We start from the raw sequence: 20,752 nt of genomic DNA, 5'->3' as shown, positions 1-20,752 counted from the left end.
TATGCGCCGGGTGTTGTTAGCTACGACTACGGCTAAACAATCTGGATGCTCATAATCCGGAGTGACCCCGGGGGTCATGCAAATTGCAGCACTTTGAATGCGTTTGTTTACAGAACTAAATTACCACACGCCCACAAAACTGCGACTACATACAAATCCTAGAGGAGCGCAATAGCATTGTTGTACTTATCTATCTCTCTAATAGTTATATTATCTAGTCTAGTCTAGTTATATTTATTATGTTTAAACAACGAGCAAATCTTATATTTATATTAATCTACTAATAATCTATACTTATAATAAAACTGTAACTGGACGATTTCTGTGCATTTAATATATTTTGAAAATTTTGACTGTGGAATGCTCTATAAACGATACCGAGTCCAAAACAGATGTTTATTTAATTTTCGTGAAAACTGAACGGATTTAAACAAAATTTGGTGTACCTAGTTGTAGTTTATATTCCGGGTCAACATATTACATACAGGATAATTTTTATCCCGATAAACAATAAGTTTACTCTGGGAAATGGGATGAATATTTTTATCAATTTTACTTCATACCGCCGTTAAATTTTAACCGATTTTAATAATTCTTCATTTCAGTCCGCGACAACATACGACTATGTTTTGAAGTTGACTCATTCGCGGACGAAGTCGCGATGGTCAGCTAGTTATAAATAAATATACAATTCTAAGTCGAGTATTTCGAAACTAAAGATTTGGATCAAGTTTTGCCATCATCATATCAATCCATTACCGGAGGCCGGTTAAGACACTCTGGCCCATTGCGGCAAGCTTAATACGCACATAATACATAAAATTTAGAGTTATGTCCTGGGTTTCCAACTCGGCCCCCCGAAAGTGAAGTTGAAGTCTTACACACTCGCTATCACCGCTTCGCAAGTTTTGTATTTATATATGGGGTTGCTTCTTTAATTTATCCATATACTATTATTATTATATGTATTTATTTCTTTAAAATTTGATTTTACGCAAAACAACATCGGTTTGAACGCCGAAATTACCTAAGTAGATCATTAAATAAAAATAAGCGCTGATAGACTAGTGGTTAGGTCTCGGTCTCACTGCCTGCGACCCAAGTTCTAACCCCGGTACGCACTGCTATGCGACAAAGTGAGGATAATAAGTCACGATGAACTTTTTATAAACCCTTCTCATTGTGGGAGGAGACCCGTTACCTGTAAAAGCGGTAATGGGTTTATATGATTATAATAAATAAATAAATAAAATAAATAAATATACTACGACAATTGGGGCTAGATGGCGATGTGTGTACATCGCCATCTAGCCCCAAAGTAAGCGTAGCTTGTGTTATGGGTACTAAGATAGCTGGTGAATATTTTTTTTTATGAATATAATACACATAAATACTTATAATATACAGATAAGCACCCAGACACTGAAAAACATTCATGTCCATCACACAAAAATTTTCTACCCAAGTTGCTACCCACTGCGCCACTCGGCCGTCAATTATGATGTTGATGATGAACTTTTCATTAGTAGGCCACGTGTTCATCTGTAAACAAATGTTTTAGATACATCACGTACTACGCCTCGTTACTAAACTCCGTCCAAAATTGCCGTACTTGGTAACTATTATTATCAGGTGTGAGTGATAATCGCCAAGACTATCGGCTATTCGTATGTTATGTCTTAGCAACAAGTATACAGATTGTTATTAAAATTCATCGGGTACTTTCATTTCAAAATGGACATTTGAATGGGCAGTGAACACCACATAATATACCATAATTACTGAACATGGCTTACTAAAATACTAAGTGAGCAAATGTATTGTAGCGACTGCAAACCTTGAAAACGTCTACTATTAATACACCAATAAAACCTCAACACCAAGTGGCAAAACAGTATTTATATTCTAACCTAACCTAAGTACTAACTTTAGCTAAAGTAGCAAGGGGATAACAAGCCTTTATTTTTGGAGCACTTTATTCATTCATCGGATTTTACAGTCGCTCACTTTGTATAACACTTCCACTCAGTATTTCTGTTCGCCAGCTTTCTTAATTTTACACAAACATAAATCAATGAATCTACTTTTTTCTTTGGTGTACAATAAAAGTGTATTCGTTAATTCATATTTGTAAACAAAAATAACCTAAAATAACTTATGTACTAAAATAAAACTAAATAAAATTTAAAAGGTCTTGTAAACTACCGCAGTGAAGCGAAATGCCTCAGATACTAGCAGCATTGTCGCTATGAATGGCCAAACTATGTAATTATTTTGCCGCGGTAACAGCCAGGTATAGAATCACCGAAAGTCTCGTTAACTTATTGCCACTTATTTAAAAAGAGCTCGAGCCCAGTAGGATATAACGTATTATGCTTTATACTATTTTTTAAAGTAATTAATTTAATAAAATATTGTATTTTTTTTTTATAATTTGAAAATGAAAACCGATATATTACTTCACATGCTTTACAGGTTCATTATTTACTCTATCTAAGACTTATCTCTGCCATAGTTCTTACTGAAAGAAATCGGATACAGCCCTCACATGCAAAATTAAAATTAACTGGCTCCTGCCACAACGTAGGTACTATGCGCGCGTCGATTTTTTATCTTCAATAGGGTTGTATTGACATTCGTAAATACTTCGAACGTTTAGAATTATTTTGTATGGAAAAATAAATATGCTTCTTTTAATTTAATATTTTTCCTTATAAAATATCCTTATGCAGCCTGAACAGTCATTTAAATTCGGTTACACGTTGTATAAAAAATGTTACAATAAAACTTATAACTAAACTAATTACTGTTCAGATCATTCCCGCGTGGTCATTGAAAAACGAATAGAGAATGTAACGAAAATGTTTCAGGGTGAGCAACGAAATAGATCATTGCAAGGTACTCAATTCGTTGGTGCACGACGATTGCCGAGGGGTGATATACGGTTTCAAACCTTCAAGTCAAGTGCCACTGAGCCGCATCAAGATGAATGCTCTTTAAACTTCTGCTAATTGCAGATTCTAGTAATATTCTACTTACACTAGTTAGATAGATTAATAAAAAAGAATAGCAATAGGTTTTTTAGAATTATACACTTTCTTTAAAGTAGAAGGTCCTAGGTTCGAGTCCCGACAGGGGCAATTTGGGAATTTATAATTATTTCCACGGCCGAAGCCTCCTATCTGACATCTATAATGAATTAGCTGGATTTCGGAAAATGCAATTCACTGGTTTTTCGATAGTAAATTAGAGTGGAAATTGTTTCTCGTGGCGAGTTAAGGTGTATTCAAACAGGTCTTTAACTTTTTTGAAAACCGTAGAAGACAAATTTAACAGGTATGTACACAAAACTCGTTGGGTCCTTAAGTGAAAATTAAGATAATCTTGCACTTGTTAATAAAAAAGGTTAGTCGCAAATTTACAAATGAATACCTCGAGAAAAGTTGAGATTCTTTACAAATTGCTGACCTACAATTATGGCGCGCCACAGATGTTCCTATAGTTAGAACTCTATTTGTTTAGACTTTCAACAGGTAGCGGTGGCATTTCAATGGGCACCTAACTATCTTTTACAGTCAAGTTGTTGGTTTTCAAAAATATCGCATTGAAAAGTATACAAATGCAAAAAATATAATAATACAAATAAGGTTTTTCTAGAATGCCTATTTTACAGAATCTTTTGTCACGTTACATTTTTTTAAATTCTATTGCCAGATTTATATTTTCTACATTAACCTTAAAGAAGCTCCGTGGGTTTTACGTATTACTTAAATAATATTTTTAAAAAAAATTTTGTACAAGTAACTCTTTACTTTCAAAATCCATTACGAGTAATTAGGTCGGAAATTCATATTAGTTTTACCTTCGATTTAACTGGGTACGTGCGCCACATATCCCACCTATGCAAAAATATTGACTTCATCAAAGTAACGCCTGCTTCTATACAATAAAATATTGACTGTTAAACCGGCCGGGGCACAGCCCTTTTCAGGCCGTGCTGCGTGAAACACCCTTTTCACTGCTGTAACTTTGCGCAATATACATCTTTTATTAAAATAACTGGGATTGCGTGTGTAAAATACTGGTACTAAAATTAAATCACGGGAGACCTGAATAAAACGCCAATCGATGCGGCATATCAAATGAAAACAAAAAAGAACGCGGGATCTTATTACGCAAAGTTATTATAAGGTAAGCCGAGAACATAAGGTGCTATGTTCCTCCGATTATCTTTTCGTAACGTTTCCCGCCACCTGTTCACGATGTTTTCTGAAAGAAAACACAGGTAAAGTATTTTGTCAATCATTACGGCGAGTGCGCGGGCGGGCGGGCCGGTCTGCGGCAGTCGGGCGCTGGTTGCCGCGACGTCGGTACGCGGCACGCCAAACGTCTTATAAGACACGCGCTTCGGCACGAGGCACGCACATGGCACGCGTAGTTCACCCGTAACGTGTAAATACGAACCATAGATGTGACGCGTTTAATATTTCGTTATTTTTTTATCATACAAACTTTGTTTTTCATACTTGAATTTCTTTTTAAAGGCTTAATTTCATTCAATTGTATGTATCACTTCATGAATTTATAAATGACTTTCAATATTTTTACCAAATTTTTAAATGTTTAAATTAAGAAATTTACCAAGATTACCCAAGATTTGATCTCAAAAGTAGGTACAAGGATAACAGGATGATCCTCGTCATTAATAATCCAGAAACAATTTGTCAAATATAACGTATATTTAACTTTTAATAGCGTCTTCAGCGTATCTCAGTAATAGGTTACTATTAAGTTCCTATGATCCTTTCGTCGGAAGGGACTGTTTGAAATGAGTTACTTAATTAAATATTTGCAATCTATTAAACGCTGAATTACACATAAGAACTACAGATTAACCTTTTGTTTATTTAAGTCTAGCATTTATTTTATCAAAATGTAAAGTGATTTGAATTAATCGTTTTTCAAAATATTACAATGAGTATGAAATCAGGTGAAAATAGTAATTACAGAGCTATTAATTCTGAAATTATTTCCATAAACTGGTTTAAAATTAAATTTATAATTAAACTATTTAATTCTGATAGTAAACTAGTTAAAATATTATAGATACTAATAATAAACTTTTACACTGCCTACAAGTGAATAGACGTTTTTTCGTTAAGCTTTTATGTCCATCCTATCTTTTTTTCTTCAGGTCGTCAGCAACTTACTTGTATTAGTATGAAAGGTATAAAAAGTTTGCCCGAGTTTCTAAATTTGTAAAAGCTTTGAAACTTTCATACATTTTTCAAGAAAATACATTTATATAATCTAATTAATAACTCTGGTTATCTCTACATTTTCTCGATCACTTATGCCTTTGCAAGAGAACTAAGGAATGTGGAATTTACAAAGGCAATGAACAATATTTAGTACCGTATCCTCAGGACACTTTTTTCAATTATACCTAGGCATAATTGTGGAAAAAAAATGGGAATCGGTTAGTACTAGGTCTAGCGCCTGCACTTAATGCTGTTAACTGAAGGTTTTGTAATATTAAAATAGTTGTTTGAGCATTTGTGAGGCATTGCGTTATAATGTCGCAATAATGGCGAAGATCTATTGATTAGTCGAGGCCATTCCCCTGAGTGTTTGCCATCAGTATTCAAAGTTCACTTAATAGATGTCTTCTGATCACAGAATCCTTAAAAAGCTATATCACACCATTTAGGAACCACCTTAAAATTATCAATAACTTTTCACTGTGTAAGCACCGCTTGTTCTGGTGTTATCGTAGATGATCCACTTTTCACACCTCATAATCCCGTAAAAGATATTTTCATTTCTCTAACTACTTATCAAAGCATAGCAAGCCTCAACGCGTCTTCTATAGCACCTCATGCTTCTATGCACATCAGTTAACTAATAAGGCAACCATTTCACGAGTTTTTTTTACACAGCCTATTTGGTGCAAAAGAGGTTACATGGTCTAACCAAGTCAAATTAAGACGCTAATTCCTTGGCTTATTATTATTTATAAGATTAATTTTAGTCCAATAGTACTTTAAAGTCGCAGTTTCCACTACCGTACGTTAGTCAAATACTATACAAACCCAGCATTGAAAGAGTTCCAACGTTTTATCTGCGCGCTTCAAAAAACACGGTATTAGTGAAACAGTTTGGTTATTGACTACATTCAAACGAAGCTCAATACACGAAGTTGTGGTATTAAACTTTGTTTTAGGTTATTTGTTATACGAGCTCTTGTTAAACTACGTGGTAGGTATAAAATCTCCATTGGACTATAACATGAAATTTACCGTGTGGCTGTGGGTACCTACGTACTTAATGCTCAATGTAAATTATAAGTTTTACAAGTACATTAATAAAATAAAATCTAGTACAACCTGTATTTAAATATTGATCAATCCTAAAGAACCCCTGTTTGTCTTCATTTCGGTTTTAAAACTGGTTTTCAATTCACTGAGTAACGAATTGAAATCGTCTAGCGTAAAAATGCTAATTTTTCATAAACGAAATAATCATTTTAGGCGAGAACTTTAAATTAATTACACTTATTGGGACTTTGAATAATTATAATAATGTTTCGACGCGAATTCAATTTCAAGCTTCAGCAGACTCTTTCGATTACATTACTCATTAAAACATTAAATATAAAATGAAAGGAAATCATATTATTTTGAGTTATTGTTTGATAGTCATTCTGATAGCGCTTATTATTTCACTTAGATTACTTTTACATTTCTTCAAATGCTGTTGTAAAAGCGATCTAGCGCGTGTCGGCCTTACGTTGTCGCTCCGTACTATATAACTTGTTTCCCGTTGGAGGGTAATTATTTTCCTGTACACAGTGATTATTCCGTATTTCTTTTATTTTCTTTTTAAATTTCAGAAAATTAACTTTCATTTAAACCTATGAAATTGGTTTTTGTGTATTAGACGATAATGGATAACTATTTTATGGGGTTTTATCCTGGGACCTAATCCTGTATGACATTAAAAACTTTTTATAATAAAATACGTTTTTGTATTATAATAAGTAGGCGCTCTGTGTAAGTAGAAAATCTGTGTCGTGAATTTTGAGGCTAAATAAAGAAAAAAATATTTTTTTCTTTATTTAGCTGAATGGGCTTAGCCCTTAGATATCACAAAACAACAAAATACAAGTAAAACAAGACGGCTCGTGTCATCTAACATATTCAATACAATATATAAAACGCAATACAAATTGGAATGTACATTTTCATCGCACGTGGATGTCAAGGAAAAAGTAAATGTAGGTTGGTGGCTTTATAGACAGCTTTTTGTCTTTGTGCCAATATATAAAAAGAAGAAGAAAAAGTTCAAATAATAGGAAGTATGTTCAGACTGGTACTCTTAAAAATACCTACCAACCTATACGAAGGTCTTTTTTCTCTTATGAATTATTAGTAGGTGAGTACCCAGCGAACGAATATTTTTTTCGTTCGCTGTCGGTACCTACCTGAGCGACACAGCTACACTGTGCATCTTTCTTTCTACCTGTTTTTTTCTCTTGCTTCTATAAAGATAAAATACCGATACTTTGCATCAATGATTTAATATGTTACTATATAAGCTCAATGCAATATTAATCATTATCAACTTATTAATTATTTCAAAGATACCTTATTTTCTTTTAAGCATTACTTCAAAGATATGTTTTTTATTTTTATTTTGATATTTTTTCGCATTCATCAGGAACGTCAGTATGATTATGCCGTTCAGATAGACACCGGCCTTTTCTTCCACAGAAAGATAGAGTTTATAACCCCTTCGACAATCCTATACTAGGAGGCTTTTGCTTCTAGAATTTTAGAGATATTCACCAATATACCACCAAGGAATTTTGCTATTATCTATTAAACATCACCTACGAGTACCACTGTCCAACTTTTTAAAAGCTTCGTACCCCTAATGAAGTTTTTATGTAGCCTTTTATACATCATCTATTAAACTTTTAGTTTTTAATCTCACAACTTACAGTGGTTTTCATTTCTTAACCATATTTTTGTCCATATCTTTCACGATTGTTTCGTGCTTTGCTAGATTATTAATTATATTTTATTATTACTGTGATGTTACTCTTTCCAGCGTTGTGAGGTAATTATAATACACGACATATGCTAATCTGTAAACCAATCTTGAGCAGTGCTACAGATATACATACTAATATAGCTAAAGGTACTCTATTGTACATGAAGGTAAACATTCAACAAGAATAAATGCGTTATTGGAAATTTTCAAAGTACATTCGAATAAAGAATATGCAAAATATCCCATTTACGGAATGGGTATAAACAAAACTTTAACTTGAACAAAATCCTGGTCTTCCAAGGACTGTCACTAGGTAACTTAATGTTTGTATACTCTAAAGAGTAGAAACTTTGTTAGAATAACATACAAGATTAAAATCAAATTCAAAATGAGTTACAGTGATAACAGTGTTGTGGATTTTGATTTTACTGTGCCAAAAACAGAAACCAAATTGGCTATGGAATATTTATTACCAAATTTGTTTTAAAAATATTTTTTCTTTTTTAATTTTTTGATTAAATCAAATGTCTCCGCGGATTAACTTGCATTATCGAAGTCCTCGCCTGCGGCTCAGCCACTACTACTCGTCCTTAATACTTTTTCTTGCCTCCGCGATCATGAACTATTCTTGCTTCTTTCTTCTAGAATGCAGTACATATAAGCATATATAGACACTGAGGACAAACATAATATCTCTTCTCGACAATTCAAATCTCTAATGATGCCCATTGTTTCGTGGAAACCGACTCAATTCAGCAAATTTCCCATATATGCGCCACTGTGTTGGGGCACGCCAACAAAACACCGAACGCATTAATATTCTCCAAGCACAGAGGCTGTAGGATCTATTTGTATAGCCCACCCACCAGTTCCACTTTAGTACACTGCAGTCGCATTCAACATAGTAATATTTTATACGCACAGCATCGATTTGCTTTTGACGCAGCTATTACGTCTTAATCATACCTCTATTTAGAAACATTCCTATGAAGTATCATTTAAAGTTAACATGACACATTATATTCTCAGGGATCTAAAAAAGGTAGTTGAAATTGGACGGCTGATTGGCGCAGTGGGCAGCAGCCAGCAACTCTGCTTTCTGCGCCCAAGGCTGTTGTGGGCTGAATTCCCACAACTGGAAATATTATTGTGTGTCTCTCAGTGTTTGGGTGTTTATTTGTATATTATAAGTATTTATGTATGCTATTCATATTACTCTCAATAAGTTCAAAGTTTATATAAAAAGTAAGCTTACAGAAAAATCCTATTATAACGTTAAGGATTACTTAAACGATAAAAAGCTTTGGTGTGAATTGCTCTAACTTCATAGCTTAATAAAAATTTATTGTGAGATGGTGATAACAAAAAAAAAATACCCGGCTAAGTTTGTTGTGGGCTCTTCTTAGACCAGGGCGCGTTTGGAACCCTCGTAGCTTTTGGTTTAAGTTGGCGAACGAAGTTATCACTATCCCGTTACAATTATGTAAACATATTATATGTATGAACGCTTCATAAGAGCCTGTGATAGGCCTACATGAATAAAGAAATATTGAATTTGAATATAAAAATATTCATCAGTAATAATAATCATAATCTTCTTACTCATAACACAAGCTATGCTTTCTTTGAGGCTAAATGACGATGTGTGTATTGTCGTAGTATATATTTTTAATATTTATTTTATTACAATTCCATCAATAGCATATAACAGTCCACTGCTGGTCTAAAGGCCTTTCCCAACAAGAGGGATAATAACTACGTGGGGCAAGACGGGTTGGTCATCTCAGGAGATGTTAGTAGTAGCACAGAGGACGCGCGCTGCTGCCCTTTTACTGTAATATTATTCTCTTAGTTGCTTCTTACGACATTTCTTACGACTTCAAAAAGGAGGAGGTTCTAAATTCGTCGGAATCTTTTTTCTTTATGTATGTTACCCGATTACTCGAAGACGCCTGAACCGATTTGAAAAAATCTTTTGTTTTAAACGGCATAGTTTCCAGGTTGTCCCATTTATATTTCATCGAAATTGGTCGAGCTGTTATTAAAAAATCAACAATAATGTAACCCAAAGTAGCAATTTTTAATTTCTTTTTAGTTCCTGAGCGTATGTTGAAGTCTTTTTTTTTTAATTTAAAAATAACTTGTGTATTATAATATTATTCTCTTAATTGCTTCTTACGACATCCACGGGAAGAAAAGGGGTAGTGACAGCTGTATTCTGATCTGCCACCATCACACGGCATTTATTAATACGACCGCACTATATTTGAAGAATATCCCATCATCTAACCAAGCCATATATTGTATTAATATTCACCCCGTCCTAAAAATATTCATGGTTATCTGTACAAAATTTACAAACGTTGCTAGCATTTTTTATATGAAGCGCCATCTATTAAAATCGGTTAAGACATATATGGTAATATAAAATTTGACAAAAATTTAAAATAGGTTTAATACGCTGTAAACAATTTTCAAACGGGTCCAGTAGATTTGGCGTGATGTTCTTCTAACAAACACGCAGACATTCAAAAATTCAGGGATACCATAACGTAACGATTTGTTGAATATCTTTAATCCACAAACATCCTTTTCCTAAGATTCTATAACAGTGTCGATATACCAAAAAAAAAATGGTGGTGCTACGGACTCTAGGTATGAACGCTGTTAGTACCAAGTTGAAATGACATTTTTCGAGTGGAGTGATTAAAGTGATGTATGCAGTGCGGCATGGCGGGTCCCATACGTCATCTCTCCACTTACCACCACGAGCCTCCTGAGCCCAATGCAACCTCGGTAAGTATACAAGTAAATAATAAAGCTTTGTTCCATTTGTTGAGAAATTGAAACATTATTTAAGAAATCCAAACGTCAGCTCAGTCTCAGTCAGCTCTTTCCTGCGTGTACACGTCAGCAGTTTCCAACACGTCATATTTTTTCTATAGGAATAATTGACGGACCAAACTTGTAGTGGGTGGAATACCGTCGCCCATAAACAGAGCTATACTTCACGGGGCGTGAAACACCACGAACTACAAAGCCCCGCCATAATATGTCCTTCAACCTGAGGCAAAGGGATTATTATTTCTCATGTGCTTGAATTACACTGGCAAGTTAGCAACCACGCCTTTCAGAACGAAACATAGCAATGCTGCAGAGCGGAAGAAATAAGCATGGCGGTATTACTTTCCCAAACGAGCTCTCAATTGCTGGACTAAAGCCCATACCATATTCCATAATCACCACACTGGGCAGATGAGTTGGGGATCCCAGTTGCTAGCAGTCGTAGCACGGAAGTTTGCTTCTTTATTGACGTACAAGTTTGCGTCCAGCGTGCGACCAATCACTATGTTCTTGTACTAACGCACTCTTCTTGTGATTGGTGGTAGATAACTTTAACTCCGCTAAAGGACGAAAGATTGACACCGCGGTTTGGCCTTGCCTTAATAGAAATTGCTGAGCAGTTTTACGTGCTAGCGATGTTTTCAAGTACACACGTAAACATAAATTAGGCACACGATATTTATATTTTTTTGAAGGCTAAATGAATGCGACGACATTCTTTTAAAAAGTTTAAAAATAGAACAACACCTTGCGGTATTGTTTTGGTGCGAATTAAAATTAGTTAAAGTTGACAATAACATAAGTTTAAAATGAAGTACAAATTTATTAAGTAAACAATTTAGAGAAAGCACCTAGGTGTCTGAAATAGCAATTGAGGGTCTTATTTAGTTGAAAAGAAAAAAAAACAGTCTGAAATACTCCTTATTATTCGTCCGTAAATTGCTCTATTTCAGGCATAGACAGGTAATTGTACCATGAGAAAATCGAGGTGCTTTTTCCAATTGAAAAATCAGTACATGTATCGATAGATATTACACTTAGTCACCAGAACCTCCATGGATTTTAAGGACTGCTTAAATGCTGCTGAATTTAAAAAGATTTTGAATCGATAGAATAGATTCAAATCTGCTGATCCAATAGACGCCTATCTAAACTACTGCTACCTTTAGTAGGTAGGTAAATTTGTAGGAAATTCGTGGAAAACTAAATGAAGCAAAAATATTCATCCATCGTACAAAAGACTTCAATACAATTCAAAATGTACCTTTTCCATATTTTAGTAAAATAATGAAGTTTCCTTTGAATTAAAAATTTTTATAACTATGCGACTTCATCTAGTTAGCTTTTCTAGTTTTAACGTGGAAGGCAAATTAAAAGAAAAGCAAATTATAAAAAAGGTTGTGTTGTGCTTATTGTAGCCAAAAAAGCATTTCCGAATACAAAATTTTAAAACTGAATTTCAGACGAATGTTTAAAAATGCATGTGTTATTTACTAAAGCGAGCGTTTAGGCTCTACACAGACTGTGTATTTTTTAGTCCCCGACAACATGTATTAACAGCACCCTTTAAGCAAGAAACCATCGCAGTCCGCTTGCGCGTTTGCTTGCTATTTATGTTTTTTTTTTTATCGATTGTAAATCTATTAGGCGCATGAGCTAAAAGATAGAGAAAGATATGACGATTTTCATCACACTTGAGGGGAAAAAAACCAGATGAACTTTTTTCTTAGAAAATGACTTTTCTCGCGCGCTAAGGTAAACTGAAATACAGCCAGCATCGTTCGCTGCTATATTAAAAATATATAAACGGGAATATTTTCATTTTATTATAAACATATTTAAAATATAACTAGTTATGAATTGCAAATAATGTGATAAAATTAAACGTTAATTTATCATAATTATGAAGACGGTAAAAACATTTATGTATTTATCGCAATGCCTTCATAAAACCCCTATATTGGTTAAAAAAAAACCTGGCTGATCTTCATACATATAACTTGCAGTGAGGTGCAAACTTAATCGGGTCATCATAAACAGGTTCTCGTTACGAGCAAGTGCAATGAAAAATTCTAAATAACATTCTGCGTTTCGTGTACGGAGAGCTTTTGCGACAGAGCTCGTCCGGAAAACTACCGCCATTTATTTATTTCGGCCGCTAAGCAGCATTGGTACAATGCTGTGTGGAAGTCAAAAGGGTGTGGTTTCCGGTGTAGTGACAAATACATGATGCTTGACACCTAGGCTTCAGATTAATGGCCACAGGGCGGAACTTTTCTTGACGTGCAAAGTGTTGCTCTTGTTGTAGGCGATGGGTTTCGAATTAGGTACCATCATTAGGGTCATCTGCATGGTCCGTCAATTATCACTATAAAAAGGTTGGAACCATAATTCTATCGTCGTTTGGTTTAGAGACTTCACCCCAAAGTTTAGGTTTCTTATCTGGAAACCCAATCGCATCACAAGGGGCGCTACTGGAGATCTCAATATGCATCGTATTTCTTTATTATGTCGTAAATTTTTACTTGTTCTTTTATATGTGAAAACGGTACGATAGCACTTTTTGTTTAACAATGCTAATAGAGCTGGAGGAAATGTTTTATTCATACGTAATTTGTATTGAAATTCTTGAATCAAGCCTGTACCTCTAGAGCATCTTAGGAATACTATCATAGTATGTTTTTGTGATGTTAAATATATTACGACCTTGTATTGATGACCTCCCTAGCGAAGTGGTGAGCGCTGTGTATCTTATACGTCGGAAGTCCAGCGTTCGATCCCTAGAAGAGCTATATTAGGTTTGTTTGGAGACTTTGGCCGTGGTTAGTTACCCTACCGCCAAAGACGTGCCGCAAAGTGACGTAGCGTTCCAGTACAATGTCGCATAGAAGCCAATTATAGGGTTATGAGTTTAATACAACTATCTTAGCCCTATAGCCCACTATAATTTAGGATTGCAGCACCAATAACCACCAGATGAGATTTCAATCAAGGCAAACTTGTATTGGAAAACTATATGCCAATGAAGCTTGTGAAAAGCCTTTTCCTCTTACATAAGAGGATTTTGGGATTAGCGGGTAGACTTTGAACTCCCACGCTGCTCTGATTCGGTTTCGTGGGGTTCGAAGATTAATAATGATAACAATAGCATCCGGGATCAATGGCTTAATTTTCTTTTCTGCTGTCTGTGAAACGAGACCTCTTGATTGGTTAATTAACAACGCTAAACATTAGACCGATGCACCTAATTAGCCTAATAAAACGAAAATTAAACCAAACTGTAAATAAATTCCTAAAAGGTCCACTTTTTCGCAACACCACATCCGCTCATTATTGTGATACGACTAACCTCCTACTCGGAGTTATCTAAACTGAACTTGATTATCAAGTTTAGTATATTATCAATATTATTCTTCGATGAACTATTTACAAACTATAATCATAACAAACTAAATCTTGAATATTGAAATTCAATTTAAGATAAACTCGCGTGTAGTTATAGCTACTGGGGTAATATTATTTTTTAATAAAGCATTAATAGGTAGGGAATAAGTAAATATGTACTGAACACCGTTTATATTTGGTAATAAATCTAATCTACCGCCGTTTTGTACCTAAAGCGAGACAGGCGCCTTCATCAAAATGTTTTTTTTAATTCAGAGAGTCTGCCGGTACCTAAAATTCAATAAAAGGAAAGTATAGCTTGCTGACGAAGAATGCTCGAAAAAATGCAATCCCTCGAGACTCCAGGCCCTGAATATTTTTATCTTACTTATTGAGACACTCAAGATTTGCAATTGATCCCCATACTTGATTTTTATTTTTTAATTCAAAATATGTCATAGTTTTTAATATAAGTGCCTGTGATAGGCCTACATGAATAAATAAATTTTGAATTTTGAATTTATATCCTGGACTTAGCTTCATTCAAACGTCTGGGAAGTTGATTAGTAAATAAGCAGAATAAAAACTGAACTATTCGACTGCCATAAAGCGTTTGGTTTGGGACAGTGCGCAGCGTGACTTATGCCCAAAGTTCATAAACAATCTAATCAAAAATCTTTAAAAAAAATAAAATAAGTAGAGCCATCCTTATCGATAGGGAAGAGTAAGAAAAGGATAGCACTACTATAAACTAACTCTGCAACAGATAAAAAATTACTTAAAGATGGTATGGATACTCCTATGCCTGGAAAGACAGTAAGGTAGACTAAGGGATTCTTCCCTTAGTCTACCTTACTGTCTTTCCAGGGTTTCAGGGTTGGTTGGCTATAATAACGAAATAGATTTGCTAATTTACATTAAAATATTCTGTCGGTACCTCCTTAATTCAACAAAATTAATATGAGTTTGTTTACCGAAACCGCTTAGAACTTGTTCTTAAAAAATATTCTGAACTCGATACCATCTAAAAGTTTTGCCTCAGATTAGTTTGGAAATATAACCCTCGTTTGATCAGACAAGCTCTACGGCCAGAAGAATCCAAGCAAGTCTCGACGGCATACAAACTATCTCAATCAACTAATTTTTACTTGCTCATGAAGTTATGTTAACAAACCGGAAACCTCCTTGACTTATTAATGATATTCGATTATAATTTTCGCTTCATAATCATCATGAAGTTTTTCAAAGTAAGGAACATTAAAATTCGGTTTCTTTGGAGGATTGTCCTCTAAGAAAGGATTTTATTTAAACTTTACCTTTCAACGCTAATATTAACCACCATTTAACAATGAAAAAAAGATTGAATGAAGATTCTTATTTTTGAAATCTGCTTTAAAATTTGTCTCATTAAAATACCTCTGAAAAGGTTTTTTTTATGTGTAATATAAGTGGTGTGTAGTTTTTATACATTACAAATTACAAATTGTACGTGAGTGAAATGCCGTGACCAACATCATCGTCATCATCAAGCAAGTAAATAAATACATCGATTCTGAAAGAGATTACTCTTCTGTAGCCCAGGCAAAATGAAGATGGAACATTTGTTGATAGAGCTGAAAGTGTTGATCGTACAAAACCGAACTCTCTGAAACTATATCACAGTAGTCAGACTTATAGTTGCGAACCAAATAGAAGTCAGAAAGTGAAGTCGAAGTTGCGACAGTACAGGATTTATTTGGTAGGTAACGTAACCGATTGCAGACCCATTTGTATTGAACGGAAACGGAAATCATAGCATAGCGGTAAACACATTACTCTCCGTTGTAGTTTCGTATATCTAATGTTAAATTCCATTATTAAAATTCCGTGGAAATGGGGAATAAATGTGAATAAGCAAGTATTGTTGAACCTAAAAATTCTTAAAAAGGTCAGTTATGTGGAGTCTAAGGAGGTCAGCCTAGTGCAAATATTTTCCTGCAGTTATTTTTATTCCGGTATGTTTAAATATGTACAGCAAGCTAAGCGGAATGCGGCTATACTCACCGTAGAGTTCTACGATACTACGCCGGTACCTGCTACGGCGAAACACTACGGGAAACGGTATTTAATCATCTAAAAAGGAAAATTGTTCGCCGTCACATGCTGGCCACGGGACAAATCGCGTCGTGCGAATTTTTGCGGAGTATTGATAAATGTATGAATACCCGAGAGTTTGCAGTGTTGATAAATGAATGAATGCATGAATTATCTTGTCGCAGCGTCTTATGATTCGATAATAAGCGTCAAGATAATTCATGCGACGCGAATTATCTCGTGTCCAGCACGTTTAAAGGTGTATTGGCTTTGGCGTACGCCAGTTCTCCGTCAAAATATATCACTTACTTAGTAATTTTGGAATAAATTTATGAGTGCCATACTTGGTATATATCTATACACTCATTAAACGCTGCGACGGTCGCACTGCAAGATAATTCACGCGACGCGAAATATCCAGTGTCCAGCACGTTAAAAGGCGTATTGGCTTGGGCGTACGCCAGTTTTCTATCAAAATATATTACTTACATCGTATCTGTGGATTCTGATTTTAAAAAATCGGGTGTTCGATTCAGAAGTATGCAGATTGATCGGTAGATATTACCATCGATGTTCAATCAAAACTTTGAAATAAGTGAAGATTATTTGAAAAATCATACTTTTTATGGATGGGTGGCCCCATAAAGACCCGGCAAAAACATAAAGAAGGTGAATAATGGAACTGCTAAAGAGCCTCAAAAAGATGCACACCTGCTTTCTTAAACTATATTTTTTTTATATATTACGGAATAGTTGTATGATAATTCTTCTTATTTTATTAGAATAAAACCACGTATATATCTTACTTATTGTTTCAATAAATCTTTGATGTTCCTCTACGACTTCTATAAAAGTACCTATAAAACTTTTACGGCATTGATACATTGTGCATGGTCATCTCATATACGTTAAATAAGTATTCGCTATTCGGTGCCCTGGTTTTATAATTACCACGTTGGTCTAGTTGTTAGTATGTTCGACTCCGAATGACGAGTTCCAGGATTCGAGTCCTGTGTCGAGCCAAAGCATTTGGTTATCCTGTGAAGAAATGCACAGTACAATACTAGAGTTTGGAAATTGATCACCTCTATTCCTCAAACAGTACGATTAGCCGTAAATCCCGTTTATTACAAACAGTGACTTTTGATTATAATTATCAAATCCCGCCAACACGCATTGGAGTAGCGTGGATGGTCTGATGGCTTACCTTCTATAAGGGGGCATGTTTCCAGTCGAAGGAAATTAGCGGATGAAGATGATAAATCTGAATTGAGTTGATGGTGTAGTGCCAGGAGGACCTCAACCATTAACTTCTTATAACTTAGATAACGCAAACCCACCCACTAACAAGTTATATATAGCTTAGATATATAGCTAGATATATAGCTTAGATAATTACTAGGTGCTTTCTTTGCTAAAAGCAATAAATATGGAAATAAAATGGAACGGTATACAAAGTATATACTTAGTAATTTTTACATATCACTCAGCACCAATTAAAAAATGTTGTAAAAAATATTTATTTCTTGGTATTTTGTTATTTTGATTATTTTTTTTATATTTCCTTATATTATCAAACCAAAGTATGTTCTAATATAATCTGTTTGACACGATCATTTTACGGCAGCATGTCAAAAACCAAGTTTGAGCGAAGTTCACAGGTATTATAAATAACTTTGTAACCTTTGGTTGACAATATCATAACTTTTAATATCCGATAATCATTTATCATTCAATAATGTACTCGTCCATTAACAAAATCCATTACCTCCACGTTTATACAACTTTATCGACTTATGCTCTTTATCAATCTACATTGTGAACGATGATACAGTCTACACCATTTGCATGACAAGGTCATAACTATTAATTTCCTAATGTCATTTATTAGAACACATTGTGTCACAAACGCAAACCTTCCACTTTTATGATATGACATCAAACCGTGATCAATGGTCGTCTGAACTTGAATTGATTTCAAATTTATTGTTTTTATCTCAGCGGGCAATGGAGAGAGATATTCTCAGAGTATAGACGAACTAAAGTTATTGACATACCACAACGAATCGCGTAGATGAAGTGGTAATGTGCAGGCCACATAGCTCGGATGAACCTTTCGATGTCGTCCCAAGATGCAGGAATGACAATCTCGCACCGGCAAACGCTTATTTAACTCCGACTAGGTGATCAGACGACATCAAACTGGTCGTAGGGAGCTGCTGAACGCAAGCAACAAGACGTGGTAATTGGCACTCCTTACAAAAGACCTGAGTCCGGCAGTAGACGTCTACTGGTTGACATGATGATGATGATGATGATGTTGATTAATTTAAATTGTAAACTGGCCTCAAACCGTAAGTTTCATTATCTCGAGGTCCTAAATTCGGCGGGGTCTACCTAAATTGTTAGGCTCTTCCCTACTGAATTTTTCTGTCATGAATTTCTCATAAGCAGCCCAGAGTTACAAAATAGGCCTGGTTCCTTGCATGGTAAGCCATAAGTCCAAGACCCGTGACCATTATAGTGGAATAATGGTGGCAATGCTTTTGCACACAACTCTCTTACTGAACCGAAATGTCTAAATATAGTGCTGTCCTTTTCACATCGTTCCCCGTGTAAAGGGATAGCACTATTTTAAGAACTGACAATTTAGTTAAGTCAATAAGTTGTAATTTTTTATAGTACTGTGCAGAATATCTAATAGTGCTAACTGTACTAAAACTAGATTGATTTACTTTCATAAAGTAGAAGAGAAATATCAGAATTATTGAAAATCATATATCAATATGTCGAGCGATATTTTTGTAATAATATAAGACGTCGTCTTGCATTGACACAGACAAAGTATATTTCAACAAAATGGTTGTTTCTTGAGATTCTGTTTTGTGATTCCTTTTTGATCGACTATTTAACACAACGCTAAGAACCGTGGAGTACGAGGTTTGCAGTTTCGTAGAATAAAACCTTTTTTTTTTCAATTCCCTGTCAAAAATATAGTCGAGTCTATAGTCTATACTAATAATAAATCTGTTTTTTAATTGAACGCGTTAAGCTCGCTAATTGCCATTTGGATTGGAATAATCTTTTTTGCATTTGATAATCCAATTTTCCAGGAAGGTTAAATAACTCTTTAAAATTTTACCTCTAAGGAGATTAAAAAGGGGATGACAAGTAGATTGAAGTTTCTATATTTTTTAGCTTATAAATGATAAAAAAGTGGTCTTTATGAAGAATTGAATGCCTTTTTTGTATTTATGAAATTCCTTCCCCAAGTGAGTTAAAAAGGGGATGAACGTTTTTTTTGAAGCAAAGGAAGCGAATGTGCAGTAAGGTGAGTTAAACGGTAGGTCAACGGACCTCTAAGGACGGTATATTGTGGAGAATATAAAGTTTGTATGGAATTCTTATCAGAACTTGTGAGCGGACGCGGTCGTTTTTCAAACAAAATAGCATGTCAGGGTGTACACAGATTGTATTTGTTATATCTAGGTGCAACACAAACCCTGGCACGGCATAATAAATTAAATGAAACTTTTTTTTTAGTTTTGAACAAGTTTTCACACGCTCCGCAACTAGCATGCAAAGTACATAAGTTGCATCTAGACGATACATAATAATTATAGTAGTGATAAATTAGTTCATACATGCGGGAACCGCGCGTTTAAGAATCGCGCCGTTTGAACCCGCAAAATTGTGATACTATTTAGACACCGGCGGTTATTATGTGATGTTCGTGCATCAGTTTGAAAATGGAGGTCGACGAAGAAGTGTGAAAAGGCGGTATTTTATTATTAAGTGACCTACTATTACATGATCAGTTCGTACCGTTATATCCATATTTAAGGATGTGCGATAAAAAATAAAAAAGCTCGGTTCTTGATAATTTTATTTGAGTAATCTTCACATTGAAGATCCCATATTGCTCTTCTCCACTTCATCAATAAATATTCATTAAATTCAGTGTCGAAACGATCCATGGCGAACTCACGAACTGTGACGTGCTAACCGCGCGGTATCCGCAACGCAACTGAACGCGAAGTAAAGACTCCATAGTAATAGAAACGCGCGGGAGAAGCGCGATTCTATTGGCGGTTGGATTACGTGCGGATTGGATTAAGTAATCGTTCAGACATAACCGCGCGGCTTAATTAACCGCGCGGTTATGTCTGAACGATTACTTATAACTCATATAAATAAGACCCGCGCAATTTCAATGAGATTCTATAATCGCGCGGTTTCTGCCGTGTCTGAACTAGCGCTAAGAGATGCCTTCGCTATAATAATTGTTGTATTGTTATATTACTTCCCTTTAATATGGGCATATTATAGGGGATTTATATAAAATCAATTCCACCTCATCTGGTTATGAGTGATATTTCTCACCTAATCTCTATTC

At 34.9% G+C, this 20,752-nt stretch overlaps 1 protein-coding gene across 2 annotated transcripts in view; it reads left to right on the top strand.

The window, feature by feature from the left end:
- Nucleotides 1-20,752, top strand: part of LOC120632134 (syntaxin-23-like) — a 104,076-nt gene that overhangs the window by 59,906 nt on the left and 23,418 nt on the right. Inside the window, exon 1 of one of the 2 annotated variants that reach the window (XM_039901946.1) lies at nt 10,786-10,851. The exons of the other annotated variant lie outside the window; for it this stretch is intronic. Within the exon in view, the coding sequence (XP_039757880.1) occupies nt 10,786-10,851 (66 nt within the window). Of the gene's footprint in view, nt 1-10,785; nt 10,852-20,752 lie in introns of those variants that run through there. 2 annotated transcript variants of the gene reach the window in all.

Source organism: Pararge aegeria, chromosome 2, assembly GCF_905163445.1.
Source record: "Pararge aegeria chromosome 2, ilParAegt1.1, whole genome shotgun sequence".
NCBI classification, from domain to species: domain Eukaryota; kingdom Metazoa; phylum Arthropoda; class Insecta; order Lepidoptera; family Nymphalidae; genus Pararge; species Pararge aegeria.
Note: the sequence above shows the minus strand (reverse complement) of the source record. Positions and strands in the feature narration are given on the sequence as shown.